Consider the following 17,774-nt stretch of genomic DNA (forward strand, 5'->3'; position numbering starts at 1 on the left):
TCCATGTCACTGCCTGGTGGGACATTTGAGATGTTCCATGGAAGCTGAAGGTCTAAGTTACTGGGCGGTGGGACATCTGAGATGCTCCATGGACGCTGAAAATCTGTCGCTGCATGGTGGGATGTGTGCTCCTGGGATGCCACATCTGCTCACATGTGCCCGAGTCCTTTGCTGTGTATCTACATGATGGTTTCAGACACACGTCTTCGATCCAGGGAACAGCACACTTAGAGCTACTCAAAGGTCTCTAATTCGACTGTGAAGCTTGAAAAATGCTTCACATCTGGGTTGCTTTTGCAATTTCCTCAGACATTCAAAGATGCACATCTTACAAAGGGTCGTTTTTATTCATGCCATTTTCTTCACCTATTCCCCCAACCGCTTTTCAGTCTACATTACAATATAATAATAGTTGAGCTTGTCGAGCTAATTTAGAGCTGAAGCTGAATGGTATCGCTATCTAACACGTGTAACAGCTTCCATCTGCTCCGTGCTGCAATCAGAAACGAGCATCCCAAACCCATTTTCCTAGAGGACACGGAGTTGATCAGAGATTCTCTTGCATCCTCGCTCAAGCTATTTAAATCAGACCCTTCGGGGAAAGCACCGCTTTCAATTCCTATGTTTTTTGTGGGTTTTTGTGTTTTTAAAGTGTAAAATTTGAGGCTCAAAATAAATATTTCAAACCTTCCGAGATGCCTGTAAACGCACGCGGGCTTTCCAGGGTTCCAGAAGGAGCGGTGTTTGGATTTCTAATCGCTTTAACAAAACACACTAATTAAAATGAAGATCCATTGGGAGGTGACGCTGTTCGCCAGGATACTGTTCATCTTCATGTTGCTGATGCCTTCCAGTGAAAGCAAATAAACTGCATTATCCACAGCAGCAGGGAGAGAATGGCCAGTACCAGCCTGTTTTCCAGCTCCAGCGCTTGCAGGACTGCACAGAATCACAGAATGGACTGGGTTGGAAGAGACCTCAGAGGTCATCAAGTCCAACCCTTGGTCCAACTCCAGTCCATTGACTAGATCATGGCACTAAGTGCCACGGCCAAGCTCAGTTTAAAAACCTCCAGGGCCGGTGAGTCCAGCACCTCCCTGGGCAGCCATTCCAATGCCTGACCACTCTCTCTGCAGAGAATTGCTTTCTCATCTCCAGCCTAAATTTAAGCCCAAGCCCCCTTGTCCTATTGCTGACTGCCTGGGAGAAGAGACCAAGCCCCACCTGGCTAGAACTGCCCTTCAGGTAGTTCTAGAGAGTGCTGAGCTCAGCTCTAAGCCTCCTCTTCTCCAGACTAAACAAGCCCAGCTCCCTCAGCCTCTCCCCATAGGGCTTGTGTTCAAGTCCCTTCCCCAGTCTTGTTGCTCTTCTCTGCACCCGCTCCAGCACTTCAATCTCTTTCCTGAGCTGAGGGGCCCAGAACTGAACACAACACTCCAGGTGTGGCCTCCCCAATGCAGAGCACAGGGGAAGGATCACTGCCCTTGTCCTGCTGACCACACTGGTTTGGATCCAGGACAGGATCCCATTGGCCTTCTTGGCCACCTGGGCACACTGGTGGCTCCTGTTGAGCTTCCTGTCCATGAGTCCCCCCAGGTCCCTTTCTGCCTGACTGCTCTCCAGCCACTCTGTGCCCAGCCTGGAGCGCTGCAGGGGTTGTTGTGGCCAAAGGGCAGCACCCGCCACTTGGCCTTGTTGAACTTCATCCCATTGGAATGGGCCCATTTTTCCAGTCTCTCCAGACCCCTCTGCAGAGCCCTCCTGCCTTCCAGCAGCTCCACACTCCCTCCCAACTTGGTGTCATCACAGAACTCCAATAATAAATAGATTTTTCCCCAGGGTTTATCAAGGCATTTGTATTTAGTGAGTAACACTCGCATTCCCAGCATCAGGCTGGAGGAGAATCTGCCACGGCTGCAAACGCAAACGCATGTCAATACAAACCACGAGCAAAACGGCTTTGCTTGGATTTATTCGCATGCACCTACTCCCACCTGCGATTACGTGATTAATATCTTTGCATGCAAACACGTGTTTGGGCACCAAAACTTCAAAGGAACGCGGCGTGCACAAAATGCAAATCAAAACGCGCTCCAACGCGGCGCTTTCTTATTTTTAATGTGTTTCCTGTGCAAATTTACACCTTCGCAACATCGTTTTGCAAACTGCTGTCTAGCCCAAGCGTAATTAAAACCATCTCATCATGCGTTTGGACACAGGGAAAGGTAGAAATTCCTCTTCTTCAATTGGCAAGGGTGGATTTTTGAAATCATAAGGAAATCAGGCCGGGCAGAAGAAAAGCAACGTCAAGTACCACGCTGCATTGAAACCGATGATTTATTTATTCTTTCATCCGCTTCGCCTTTGATCCTTTTGAGGTGATGGAGTTTGCTTTAAAAATCAGCAATTTTCATCAGTTGCCTTTCATTTGCTCTTCATCTCCTCTCCACCGCCTATTTGCTGCTTCTGGATTGTCTCTAGTTTTGCCGTGACTTCCATCTGTCGGGCCCTTTGTTCCGTTTGATTTACACTCTGCTTAATTGTTTTTTGGCCGACTTTTTCATTACTCTCCTTTTACTCCTCTGCTACTTCAAATATTCCGCTCATTTTATCTAACCCTTTCATTTCAGTGTTTTTCTTCCCTGATTTACACCCCCCCTGCTTTCCAGGTATCTGCATCGCATCAATTATCCAGCTGCGTCGCCAACACCTGCAAATAAAGGTCGGGAAACGCGAGTTGACCCATTGGAATATTTACTTAGCGGTTTGTTAGGACCGTTGGCATCATTTCCGTTGTTTGGTTGATTGATTACATTTATCATTTATGATATTACAATGTTATGGCCATGATGCTCGAGAGCTTTTTTTGGTGAAAAAGATGCATTTACCGTCGAGATCGTTCTCGGGCGTCTCCGCCGTGTACCAGTCCGAAGAGGGTCCTGTCCCGTTCACCGTCATTGCCGCCACTTGGAAACTGTATTGACTTCCTTTCTCAAGCCCTGTTGGACAAAATAAAGGCAAATAAAAATCATACGGAAATTAAAAAACCAACGACAATCCCGGAGTTTGCATCAAATGAAACACCGAGTTGTTGTGGCCAACGTGCAGGACCCGGCACTTGGCCTTGTTGAACTTCATCCCATTGGAATCGCCGTTGGATTTGTCACAACTCGCTAATGCATATATATAAAAAGAATGTATAAATATCAAATACACACATAATTAATGAAAGAGCACACAGGTCAGGAAAAAAACCAGCAAGTCTTACCAATATGATGAAATAAGCACGAATTCAGGAATCAGGCGTTTCCCGCTGTGGCCAAAGCCATCGGAAAACAATTACACTCGAAACGTGCCGCAGGATTTCAAGCCCCCGAGGTGGGGATATAAATTTATCTTTATGCTCAGTCTATACTGACCACCATATAATAATGTTTCATTTAATTGCAAACATTCTCTGGAGAAAAACGGTCATAATTAAAACGAGCAGCGGAACGTTGAGCTGAGACGGAAACCCACTCGAAAATTGATAGCGGCTATTTAGAACCCTGCGTTGTACCTCTACATTCCTTCGTTATTGCAGATGTTCTTATTATCCCGTAAAGCACCTGCCGACCGGAGAGAATTGCAGAATAGTGCCTACATGTTAATATTTAAAATGTCCATTTAGAGCAGCCTCATAGCTCGGTCTCCCGCAAGCACAAAGCACAAAGTAATAACGACACTTGGATATTTGTCTTAATTGCTTTCAAAAACACGTTTTCCAAAGCTTTGTTAAAAAATAATACTAAAAAACAGTGATTTTGGGCTGTGTGGAGGTGAGATGGGGATGTGCAGCCACCGCCCCACCATCCTGCAGCTTTTCAAGCCCCAAATAATTCATGTTTAAGAAGGAATTTGCTCAAGGTGTTGGCATCTGCCACAACAGAGGTTCACCTGCTCTGCTGCCATGGGATGGGGTCCACAGGGACAGAGCTACGGAGGACTTGGACTCAACTCAAACACCTGAGCGGGTTCCATCATTATTTCTGCTTTATCTGCCAAAAAATGGGTCCTTTTCAACTTGTTTAACATGCTTAAAGTGCTAATTTCCCTCAGAAAGTCTTTGTTTCTTGCGCAAGTTGTGTGTATTAGTTATGTAGCCTTCACAGGAAGGGACTTCTTGTCCATGGGAACTTGGGTCAAGATGCTACATGAGATGACCAAGCTGGTGTTTACGGTCTTCTTCAGAAAAATAATCTATTTTTGCTTTTCTTCCATTTTGATAGAAAATCCTGCTTTTTCCACCCAAATGCTAAACGCTATTGATTATCCTGAAATATACAACTCAGAATTCACAGAACCACAGAATCCCAGAATGTCAGGGATTGAAGGGACCTGGAAAGCTCATGCAGTGCAATCCCCGCATGGAGCAGGAACACCCAGATGAGGTTACACAGGAAGGTGTCCAGGCGGGTTGGAATGTCTGCACAGAAGGAGACTCCACAACCCCCTGGGCAGCCTGGGCCAGGCTCTGCCACCCTCACCAGGAACAAGTTTCTTCTCAGATTTAAGTGGAACCTTTTGTGTTCCTGTTTGTACCCATTGCCCTTTGTCCTGTCACTGGTTGTCACCCAGAAGAGCCTGGCTCCATCCTCCTGACACTCCCCCTTTAGATATCTGTAAACATGAATGAGTCCCCCCTCAGTGTCCTCTTGTCCAGCTCCAGAGCCCCAGCTCCCTCAGCCTTTCCTCACACGGGAGATGCTCCACTCCCTCCAGCATCTTGGTGGCTGCGCTGGACTCTCTCCAGCAGTTCCCTGTCCTGCTGGAACTGAGGGGCCACAACTGGACACAAGATTCCAGGTGTGGTCTCCCCAGGGCAGAGCAGAGGGGCAGGAGAACCTCTCGGACCTACTGACCACCCCCTTCTAACCCACCCCAGGTACCATTGGCTTCCTGGCCACAAGGGCCCAGTGCTGGCTCATGGTCACCCTGCTGTCCCCAGGACCCCCAGGTCGCTTTTCACTGCTCTCCAACAGCTCATTCCCCAAATTATACTGTAACCTGGGGTTGTTCCTACCCAGATGTAAGACTCTACACTTGCCCTTGTTATATTTCATTGAACGATAATCACCTGGCTGCTTTCACCCATGGCAATTATAGTTTTGCTGTGACCTAGTGTTGGGCTTTTTATTCTGCGAGGCGACGTTTTCCGCGGAAAATCTTGGAAAATAAATGGGAAACTACTATTTTGGCACCTACGAGAAATGTTGACCGAATGCTCTAAAAAAAACCATCACCTGAGGCTTAAGATATCGGACTGAAAAAAACGCACCTTCAAGTTCATTAATGATAAAGTTGCGGGAGACAAACATATGATAAAAGAATTAAGGAAAAAATTGGTTAAAAAAACGCCCACCATAAAGACTATCTTTGTACAGCACAATAAATGCTACCTGCCAGCAAAGAAATCAATGTTCCCCTCAACTGAAAAGTATATTTTATTCCCAAAGCATTTAATTCATCAAAACCACGCGAACACTGACCTGTGAACAAGTACCAGAGGTTGTTTGGCTCCAGTGTTTCAATCTCACCCCTGCGGGTCGTCTTGCGATGTCGGATTTTATAGCCCGTAATAAATCCATTTTGAGTACCTGGTGGTGGAGGCAACCAGCTGACTTTGATGCTCTGGAAAAGAAGAGATATTATTGTTGGGTTTTGTTTTTTCACAACGAAATCATAGAAATAAGGCACATACAACAAATGGAAAAAAAGAGAAAAGAAAAATAAAAAGGCTATTATTTTTTTCTCGTAACAAAGTCGCCTCATGTTGACCATAAGATACAAATAACTCGAGCAGTTCTAACTATTTTGTGCCATTTTAATTCTACAGACGTTCACGGACACGTTGCTGCACCCTCGTTATATCAACGTCAAGAGAGTCAAAGCTTTTGGGGATTAACATTGCCCATCGCAACACATGGGAGACCTTTGTTGAGCCGTTTCGCAGAGAGGGCAGTGACACAATTAACCAAAACCAATCACTTAATTTCTTCTCAGTGTTGCTTTGCTAGATTGTAGGAGGGATCTTAGCTCAACCTAATGGCCCAAACTGAAATTGTCCCTTCTTGGTGGCTCCCGACAAGGCCAAACATCCATCTCTACCACCTCTATCCTTGGAGAAAGGTCTGAAGGACTCTTGTTGTTCAAGTCCATGGACACAGAATTCATTTACTCTTTGGTCTCCCAGCCACTCAGCGTTGTATGGATTTATAGTGATCTTGCTACACTGAATTTCTAATTGTTTCCTTGCTTTCCATCCTGCGTGAAGATGGCGACGCCACCACCAACGTTCCTCGGCCCAGAGAAGCCAACACCTCTTTCCATCCTTTGTTCTCTATCCATCAGTCGCTTATCACAAAGGGAAAAATCCTTCCATGCCAGCGACTTCACTTCTTCAGGAGCCTTTTGTGAGGCATCGTATCAAAAGGCTTTAGGAAATCCACGCCAACGGTATCAATGGGATCTCCTTGCCCGCGTGCTCAACAATTCCTTCAAAGGGCTTTAATAGACACATGGAGCGGGACTTTCCACCACAAAAGCTGTATTGATCCCTCCTCGGCGTATCGTGTCCATCCATCCATCTGTTCATTCTGTTCTTTATTATTTGTCCGGGAAAACCCACCAGCTTTACTAGGCTGGACTGATAAGAGAGCTGATATTGTACAGCAGCGTTTCGCTGCTAAAACAATCCGGACCACATCACAGTGGATAGTTTTTGACCAAATACAATTTATCACCGTTATTGAGTTGCTTAGGCCCTGCATAAATACGTTATAGCACATATCAAATTAATTATTGCAATAGAAAAAATCCATTTTGCACATATACTGCTCGGTGATTTATTGTTACAATCTATCATACATTTCAAAATCAATACTTTGGGTTTTCATTCCTGAGTGAAATAACGCTGTGTTTGTTGCACTGGGGCAGAACAAACCCCATTTTTCAAACCGGAAAGCGACTGTTTTCAGAAGAGATCGGGGCCATTTGCATATGGAAATTGCCTACATATAGAATGTTTATGGGGGAACACAAACACCCAGAGAGCAGCTTTAAAACATATTTCTGTTATCGGTCTACAGGTAACTCATTGATATTGGGACCGTCCCGACTCTTCCCATCTCCAACACTCTTGTCGTGGGGACCTCGGCATCTGCAAATATTCCAACCCAGCTATGAGAAGACCCTTTGACCTCCCCATTTCCCAAATAGAGAAGAAAACAGAGCATTTAGTGATTTGCTCACAGAAGGGGAGGAAAGAACAACTCAATCATTCCTCCCCCTCACAGAAGGGGAGGAAAGAACAACTCAATCATTCCCCTGTACCTTCCAAGACCTATAAGAAACTCTTCTGAAATCCCAGTTGGCCCCATCCTGCGTCACTGGCCTAAAATGAGGATGGAAAGGTGAAAACAGGAGCCCATAAAATTATTCACCCTTGAATCTTGGAGTATATCTTGAGAGGGTGGAGATAAGAAACCTTTATATATGGATGATGATGCTTGTGGGTCCCTTTCGACTCAGGACATTCTACAATTCTAAGAACTTTTAACCAACGGTGTCGCTTATAGCAAATTTAGAACTGAATCACCTGATAGAAACCATGGTGATACTTAAAAGAAATGCCATCATTTGGAAGACCTTCTGATGACCTGGACTTTGAGTGCATCTTTGGCTGGTCCACCATCGTTTCCAAACCATGGGCTCCATTTTGTCCATCTATTTCAAATCCAAAGTTTCTGGCAAATGGAGCAATTATCAAGAAATGGTTCAACCACTCGATGGGGCCAGTTGGCAACAATTTAATGCATCTATAGATGGTTTAAAATATAAAATAAAAGAAGTGGCTCCAGTCTCTTTGAAGCCATTTCAAGATTGGGTTGTGTGAGCGCGGGGTGGCCCGTGCAGACACCTGCAAGCGCGGAGCAGTTTTTATGAGAGCCCAAATCCCCCTTTTCCTGCCTTGAAGTCATCAGCGGCTGCATCGCCCCGCACGGCAGCTCGCACAGGACCAATGGGTTTGGTAGGAGAAATAAGATCTTGCTTATGATTAGAGGAAAAAGCAGGTTCTGTACGGATCCGCCTGATGGTAACAGTTCCCTTTCACCTCGACCTGGTCTCCATGGACACCGCGACGATGCTTTTTATCAATAGCACTTAACATGTGACCCTTTGCTCCCGGAAAATCAATGACGGAGGTTCTGACTTCTTGTCCTTTCTTCTGCTTCAGAGACAGCGGTAACAACTACCTGAGAGAAAACATTTCCTTTCTGTTACAGGATTCCTAAGGAAACCATCAAATGAAGTGAGCGGCAAGAGGATTTTAGGAACCTTTTAGTCATGGAGGGAACACAATGGGGAAAAGTATCCTAAAAGGTTGCTGGGCACTTCCATTTGTTGAAATTTTCGTTAATGGATGTGTGGTCCCTTCCTTGCACCATTAGGAAATGACCCAGAGCATCTTGGTGTGAGCTGGGACACCCAGTGCTGCCCTCATATCCCTTTATAGATTATTCCAGACAAAATATCCATTTATAGATTATTCCAAACCAAATTATCCCTTTATAGATTATTCCAAACCAAATTATCCCTTTACAGATTCCAAACTGGCGTGATCCCTCCGAGTTCAATTGTATTTGGTCAGCCTTTCCTAGGAGAACAAACGTTGGCCCAACAGATCCAACCAAACCCGAGCTGATGCTTTAACCTCTTTCCCATAGTTTCCAAACCCAAAGGATATTTTCATTTTCCCATTTTCATGGTTATTTAGCAGACTGAGCAAGAGCTGCGATATTCTCTCTACACTGATTGGAAACGTGGAGCATCCGAAATCTCATGAATCTTATCAAATCCAAGTTTCCGGATGTGCAAAGACCATTTGTCAGTTTATTTTCGTCAATAATGTTCTGGACATAAATATTCATCAGCAGATAGTTGCAAACACTGATTCAGTTATAGCAGCAGACGAACATACTTGCTTTATGAAGTTTATCTGTTGCACGTTGCACATATGCTTCTCTTCCACATTTTTCAAGTCCATGCTGTGGATTGTTTTTTTCAATGGATATTCAATTATCCCACCAGCTAGATACACAAGCCAAACTGGGAATAACATCCATGTAAAAACACTGTGAGCTGACAAAAAGCACAGGGATGGGAAGATGGGATGCGATGAGATGATGGGATGGGGTGAGATGATGGGATGATGGGATGGGACGATGGGATGGGATGAGATGATATGATGGGATGACAGGATGGGATGATGGGACGACGGGATGACGATGGGACGACGGGATGACAATGGGACGACGGGATGACGATGGGACGACGGGATCGGATGATGGCACGATGGGATGGGATGGGATGATGGCACGACGGGATGGGATGAGATGAGATGATGAGATGATGGGATGATGGGACGGGACGATGGAATGGGATGAGATGATATGATGGGATGACAGGATGATGATGGGATGACGGAATGGGATGACGGGATGGGACGATGGGATGGGATGGGATGACATGATATGACGGGATGATGGGACAGGGTGATGGGGCGGGGTGACGGGATGGGATGGGATGATGGGAAAAGGCTCTCGAAGCTCCTGGTACCGTTAACAGGTCCAACAGGCACCACCCAGGATCAAAAACCATTAGAAATTGTACCTTTCTGGAAGAAATTTTGTGGGGTAAAACTTCCCATCTACCAGCTGATGGTGAACTATATACTGAATATTTGAGTTAACGCAGGTTAACTCGGGTCAAAAGCCTGAACCATCGCAAGGCAAGGGAAATAAAGCCAGAATGGGAGAATCTATTGTGAATTCATAGATTATTATGATTATTCATGTATGCATCATAGATTAAGCATCTAGATCACACCTTATTTATAAAATATGTATAGACGAGTAATATAGTGCTTGAGAAAATACAAAAATCAGTGTAACTTGAAAAGAGCAGAGGATGAAACGCAACCAAATACAAGGCTTAGAAAAGTCAGGAACCTCAGGGAAATACTTAGTTATGATGGCAAAACAACCAGAAAATCACGAGGTTTCAAACCAAATAATGAAAAATCACAATTTTCTCTCTCTCTGCAACTATAGAAACATTTTAGATACTTGAGGGCATTTTAGACGCTTCATTATACAACTAAAACTCACGCTCTTTTTGTATATTTGAAAACAAAGCTTTTAACGGAACTCAAATGCACCACTGACTTGAAATGCTCTTTGCTCTCCATCATACTCATGAAAATCGTCAACGCTTTGATTTCTCATTCAAACTTGAGCAAGAAAGTTGCCATTAAGAAATAAACCCCGTAACAGTAAAACCCACCTGTGATATATTTCCATAGCCATACATTTCATTTTAACCCATTTTTGTGTCAACGACACAATTACTCACAATTAGTTTCATTTATCTGCTCGGGGAGTCGCTCAACAGCTGATAAAGCAAATCTGCCCTATGGTACCTTTTAATTGACATTAATCAGGCAAGAAAAGGCTGAATTTCGTAATGGAAAAGCTGAATTTCATCAAGGAAAAGCTGAATTTCATCAAGGAAAAGCTGAATTTCATGTCCCTCCATCACCTGTAAAGGGCTTCAGTCCACTATAGGAAAACCAAGGGGCCAAGGATCAAAGCAACTATCAATACTTCAAGCAAGTTTTCAATTGCAAATGAGCTTGATTGATTAGCACTTAGCAGCACCTGTAGTTGGTGATCACTTTAATTACTGATGATACTGATGTTGATTACTTCAATTACGCTGCCTGGAAGCCTTGTGGTTGAGTTTATAAAGCAAAGGGCATGATAATTCCCAAATAATTTCTGTTCAAATTCAGATTAAAATCAAAATATGAACAATATCTTGTAAGAAATATTTGGTTTTATATAATATTAAGGTGCTGGTATCAGGAGCTGCCCAGAGATCCCCCCAAAACAGGGGACTTTGGAGAAAGGTTTGAGCACAAATGACCCAAAACCATCATCGTGTTAGGAGCCTGACGGAGCTCCCGTGCCCACCAAAACCTGCCTTAATTTTGATGCTAATTCTCCGTACCGTTGATTTTATAAAGCCACCAATCCTCCTATTTGCAAATTAGACATTTCCATAACGATACCACCGAAATACTAATTGCAACGGTGTCTTAACGGGCACCAAGGTTATTGCGGTAAAGCGTATCTGCTTCCCGTGAATGTCGTTAATCTGGAGAGCATCTCGTTGGGTCTCTTATATAAAAACCCATAAGTTTTCTGGCATAAATACTCCAATTTAAAGGCTGAATTGGGGAGGAGAAAAGGCTCTATTTTGGGTATAGAGCAGTTTCTGAAGAGAAAGGAACCATCTGGTGCCATTCACTGAGCATCGTGAGCTGGAACGGCTCCCCGGACCCCATCGTGATGACCGGGAAAGGATTTGGACAGAAACACGAGCAAACATATATATATATATTTTCTATATCTGGATATATAAAGCTTTTGTTGAATTGCTCCGAGACGGAAGACAATGATGAATAATCCTATTAAAAAAACAAGATGGTATTGAAAGGAAGGAAGGGAAAACCTGCCAGATGTTGCCGGCGTTGGCGAGCTTTCTGTCCAAAGAGGAATATTCTGGATTACAAATTTCACAAACGAGGTCTCAATTAAATTATCGCAAACTTTCACGGCAACCAGCAGTGATTTCTTCCAGATAGCAGAGGAGATTTCTCAGAAAAGCACCCGTTCATCAAGGAAGATGGGGCTCAAATTCTGAGCGACTTCTTCTCAATTGTGCTTTGTTTTAATGATGACCATGAGAAGACCTGAAATACCAATGTACCAACCTCATCTCCAATTAAATCATGGGGAGAAGTTCAAGCGAAACAAGGAGGGCAGGTTCTGGTTTCGTTAGGCGTCCAACAAGCGGTTATAGTGATCATAAATGTTAATTAAAAACAGAACCAAAGAGCGAAGACCCACAGGTAGACTTGTACACTCAAAGAAACACTCATCAAAAGCAACTTGTGATTTTTGCTCTCACCTCTTGCATCTTCACTTTGCACCTGCTGCTTTCAAACTGGAGACATATTTATCTATAGCAGATATAATATGACTTTGTTTCCTTGTTTTGTACCCTCAGGTTGATCTTATTAATTTATTCTGATTGAACATTATCTTATCCTTCTGCTTTTGGTTTTTCAAGTCTCTAAAACACTGGATGAAATAAATACAAAGGTCGTCCAGGTAGCACATGTTGCTTTAAATAACTCCAGCCAGCTGCGAAAATACATCATATTCACTAATGATTTCTGGTTTTATCTCTACATTTTTTTGGTTTAATTATATTTTTCTTTAAAATCTGAAGCGCTGGAGGTTCCTCCAATTATCACGGGACCCAGACACCCAATTCATCTGGGAAAGGTAAATAACTGCAAGTCACCAGCCAACCCAACACATTATATTGACTTTTAGGATTAATGACGAGGGTCATTCGGGCCTTTCAATTTTGCACCCACCAGGATCTGTTTAATTAAAGACTTTTCATTCCCTGTGGACATTCAGTAACATTCAGCGGGGCTCCAGAAACCATCAACGCAGACATAGAAAATACATTTTCTATTTTCTAGCTCTCTTTAGGGCTTTAGGGATGTGCAGCTGGACATTCTGAATCAGCATCAGAGCTGCTGTGGGGATATATTGGGTATAATTTTTCTCCCTCCCCCAAATTAGCCTGAAAGTCTTGGCCTAAAGACCTATTCAACGTGTTTATTTCTCTAGTCCAAGCTCAACTGTTGTTCACTACTAGAGCCGCAAAGGCCAAGTTTGTTATAAATCAAGGCTGAGTTCACCCCAATTAATTGACGCATGTGGCTGAAGCACCATCAGTAGTTGGTTTGTCTACCTGAACCACCCTGAGTTCCCTGTAAGCTAAATGCTTATTTAGGCTGCTGCACTTTAGATCATTAAATTAAACGCTTAACTTTAGGTGGAATGGTCAGAATCAGGCACTCCGTTAATCTGAATTGCATCTGAGCCGCGTTGGAAGAGAAATTAATATCGAAACGAGAACGGAAAGCAAGAGAAATGTCGTGGAATGGTGTAGGTTGGAAGGGACCTTTGGGGTCATCTACTCCGACCCCCGAGTATTTATTTAACTCTTGTTCAGAGACAACCCAACATGGTCAACACTTCCCAAGTCACCCTGCACTGTTGACGTCTGCCCCATGTTTCGGAAGGACTCGTCTGTCTTGGTGTCCTGCCATGGATGAATGGGGACGCTTCCCAAAATGAGAGAACCGCGCTTTAGAGAGGGCCAGCCCTCATTATCTTGATTTAAGAGCATGAACATGATTATTTAGTTCGCTTTTAGGCTTGTGCCCAGCATTGCTGCGCCCTCCAGCCCTCCCAAAAGCAAAGAGCCATTATTTCAGTCGTTATTTCCCTGGAAACAGAGCCCAGATTCATTCATTCACAGGCCAGAAGGGATTTGGTTCATCCCAACCATTCCTTGGGTAATAGAGTTTATAAGATTAATTCTTGTCTGAATGGGATAAAGGAGCAATCTGGTTATGCCTGACCTTGGGAAAAGGGACAGCTCTGTTGAGTCAAACCCACAAAACCCGCTTATTTTGGTACATTTTGGCCGCTTGATCTTATTTTCAAGGGCAAGATCGACTTGTGCAACGTCGCCAGAATGAGCGACTGCCCAAACTTGATTCCAGCCCTGCCGCCCAGCGTCAAAACCTTGTTTTCCTTGCAGAAAATTTAATGCCGTAATGTTACCGATCAAGGAAGGCGCAATAGAGTTGCCAAGAAAAATGAGAGATAATCACAGCTACCGTCTCGAACAAAGCCCTCGGAAATACAGCGACCTACAAAGCCCAGCACGCCGTTATTATTCTTCACCTGGGTAATAAATACAGCAGCCTTTAGAAATGGATTATAGAAAATAACCCATTGCATTAACAACGGGGTGAATTCCCACCTGATGATGATAATTAACTGCAAACAGGCAAAAGAAAACATTATCCCCAAAATCCTGCATATTTCAAGCCCAGCTCAGTCTTGTGCAGGTGAAGTTGTTCATACTCTAGAGATAAAGATCCAACAGGAGCGGGCAGTAGTTGGGCTTAATCCAAGGCTTTACAAAGCCAGATTTAACAGCCTCATCAACTGGTAAAACCATCTCCAGTGCAGAAAGGTCCAAACTGCAAAATCTGCAGCTGTATTTGTGTGTGTAAAATGCCTGGGCCGGGCTCAAAATGCAATTTCACATATGAGAAGAGACAATGTAGCGCAGGGCACGAACCAGAAGGATAAAGCTTTGCCAAAGGTTGGTAATTCAGGTTAAACGGCTTTATCTCCTATTCACAACAGCAGTGAGGGAAAATATAGTGAAATTAACTATATATTACATTTAGCTATTTCCTGATGAAGAAAACGTTGTGAAAGTAGCGGGTATATATACAATTATATATATATACCCACCAAATGGTCCATCCCAAACCCACAACCCTTATTTTCATGCCTCTGACAGAAAACAAGGAGGAAGTTTTGTAAGGGAAAATCCTCAGCAACTGCCAAATAGGATGAATACAATAAAGTTGGATACGAAGGAAAAAACCCGCAGCTCATCCCCATAACTGGAGGCATGTACGGTATTATTACACCAATAATTATATTTCTTTCTATTTATACAAAAAAAGATGTAAGCTGATTTTTGTTTTATTAAAAAAAAATCAAATAAATGCTGCCAGCGAAACACGAAATTTGCACGGATAAGATCTCACAGAAGAAGGAAAAGCAAAAATTAAGTTCCTTTCTATTCTGCAGCACCACGTCTTCCTTCCTGGCTCATCTATTTATGCCTTAAATGTCTCTTTTCAAGCAGACATTAGATGCGCTTTAGCCAAACTACATTTTATCGATGTCTTAAACACTCTTCTCTTGCCTCTCCACAACTTGAATTTTTCTACACCTGCAATTTTGCTCCCATTCCTGATACTTGTTTGGAAGACACTGGGGCCAGTTGAATTGGCCTGTAAGATCTCAAATAATAGGAGTTTTCACTGGTTAATGCTTTCAACAGATTATATTATAATACTTTTATTTGGAGATGGAGTAAGTAGGATACTTGAGGCTTGCAGCTCTCTGCTTCAGCATCACTGTCTGCACGGGAATCCATCCATCCATCCATCCATCATCCGTCCATCCATCCAACCATCCATCCATCCAACCATCCATCCAACCATCATCCGTCCATCCATCCATCCAACCATCATCCGTCCATCCGTCCATCCAACCACCCATCCATCCAACCATCCAACCATCCATCCATCCATCCATCCATCCATCCATCCGTCCATCCAACCATCCATCCATCCGTCCATCCAACCATCCGTCCATCCAACCATCCGTCCATCCATCCCTCTCTCCTTTTTAGTACAAACCACGTTTTCCTTTTCCAAATGAACTCTATGAATCTTGCCTATACATTCCAAAATCTAAACAAGTAGGAAATAAGAGTTTCGTTTCTCGCTTTCCCCCAATAATCATCTCAAAGAAAGCTACAGATGGTTCTTAATATAAATCTTATTCTGGGTACATTTACCTTAGAGACCTTTTAGGTATAATCTTATTTTAGTTGCCTGTGTTGAAGAAGAAATCAGTTTTATGGGTACAGCAGGAGCCAAAACAACAAGCCTGTGATAATACTTCTCACAGGAGAAACTGAGCTCCAGGTACCTCCTTTTCATCACTCGGAAACAATTATTTCTGTGCCTGAAACACAAAGGAGTCTTCTCCAAATGAAACAAATCTCCTCAAGGTTCTAACAGAGGTGCTGTGAGAGCATCAACTCTTGAAATATTGCCAATATCTCAATTTGGCAAGCAAGACACCTGTGGCAACATCACCTGTTTTCAGGGGTTCCTTCCCCATAACTGGAGGATTTGGTCTAAGCCAGAAGTCCTGGCTAAAACCAGATTTTGGAAACAAGAGATCCCAGTGATGCTACCTGTCCTGGTTTTGGCTCCTCCATCAGCATCGTCAGGCCAAACGTTGGGTTGGGTCATGGCCGACGCCTTGAGCAGAACCTCTTGGAACTTTGGCTTCACCAACTTGGCCTCAACTCCTGGTGCCCGAGAGGCACAGATCCCCTTCTGACCCACCTCCTCAGGCACCAAAATCTTGGTTTCTTTCCCCAGAATGCTGCATGTGGCCTATTGTGTGCTCTTCCCTGCTCCCCTTCAACGCGCCTGTTGAACCCAAGCTGGACTTGACTGCCCGTTCTGCTCCAACAGCGCTACGTGTTCTGTGAGATATCAGTAAAATCAACTCCCTGACCAACCATCATGTTCCAGCACTGGTGATGCTCTTTACTGAGCTCTAGAACAGAAGAAAAATGTATAATATTGTGTATTATTCAAGATATGGAAAAGCTGGGAAGCCAGAAATTCAACAGAAGACAGAATGACTACAGCAATAATTATTAGTGAAGCCAAATGTGTGCTAATTTGCAAATACCTTCACAGCAGCCGTGCAGAAAGGTATTCCGAACTACCAAAAAATCCTCAGGCTCTAATTTTGGAGGCAAAGATTGTTTTGTCATGCAAGGTCTTGAGCCTGTATTTGTACACGACCAGAGTGCGTATATATTGCATTAACACATGTAATAATCACAGCAACCGCAGTAATTGCGTGTAGTAATGTAACTTCTCTCTTTCCTTGCCCATTTTAATGAAAATCTGTCCCTCGGGGAACTCAGCACACGAATACGGGGGGGAAGAGAAGAGCATAAAGTGTACACAAACTATAAATGTCAACGACAGAGCATCACTTGTGATGGTACCCAGGGGCATCGCTAGAAGCAGCAGGGTAACATTAAGAGAGGGAAAATGGAGGGTGTTTCAGGAAAGACAAACAGCGATATCCAGCGGGAGGTATCACGCTGACGTTCCAACAATCCCCCAGCAACCGCGGCGGGAAAACACCGGCACTTAAATGCTTTACGGTGACATGGGGGATGTGGGGGAGAGAGGTACCAACCCATAAAATCGACGGCTGGGACCAGCGATGCATTAGTGGTGGTACCAGAGGACACGGTGACTCCTTTCAACTCTCATTTCAATCGTTTTGTAGGGGAAACCTTGACCCAGAAATCATCGGCTGATTCACCACGACCATGAACAACCGTCTATGATGCACTCGGTTAAACTCAGATACAAGTTCTTCCAGCCGCATTGACTTCATCACCAAAATGCCAAATAAATACTGCCCTGCCAAGTGTATTCTTAATTTTTTTGCACTACTACAGATTACAAATTTCTTCGTTTAAAGGCAAAAATTATCTGCCATACTAGCAATTAAAATGCTACAGCGAAAATACGATACAATGACATGGCCACGTTTTTACTGACGCTGCCCGATCTTTTCCAGTCGCTGGAGTATGAGAAATGTCCAATTGCAAGATGTGATCGTTTCATTTCTGGCCTTCTGGTCTGCGCTGAAACACTAATAAGAATTACAGAGCTTATGGCCAGAGCCAGACGACAATTAGTTTATTACTAAGGGGTAACCTGCCTCCTTCACCGCAATCCAAGGCAGTGGGATCATAATATCACCTAAATTAATAGCAGGAGCTGAGTCAGGTCAGCACTGACCCCAGCGACGAGCTGGGAACCTGCACCATTCGTTCCAGTTACACGAGCAGCCGAGGGTAAATGAGAGAATATTTCACGCGGT

The 17,774-nt window shown here is 43.8% G+C and overlaps 1 protein-coding gene across 13 annotated transcripts in view; it reads right to left on the reverse strand.

Moving 5' to 3' along the window:
* LOC102097274 (netrin receptor DCC) overlaps positions 1-17,774 on the reverse strand; it is a 412,480-nt gene that overhangs the window by 60,464 nt on the left and 334,242 nt on the right. For all 13 annotated transcript variants that reach the window (XM_065044619.1, XM_065044617.1, XM_065044616.1 and 10 more), the window contains 2 exons: positions 5,529-5,670; positions 2,889-2,999 (listed from right to left, as the gene is read on the reverse strand). In XM_065044619.1, coding sequence (XP_064900691.1) covers positions 2,889-2,999; positions 5,529-5,670 — 253 coding nt within the window. The remainder of the gene's footprint in view (positions 1-2,888; positions 3,000-5,528; positions 5,671-17,774) is intronic.

This window comes from Columba livia, chromosome W (assembly GCF_036013475.1).
Source record: "Columba livia isolate bColLiv1 breed racing homer chromosome W, bColLiv1.pat.W.v2, whole genome shotgun sequence".
Classification (NCBI taxonomy): Eukaryota; Metazoa; Chordata; class Aves; order Columbiformes; family Columbidae; genus Columba; species Columba livia.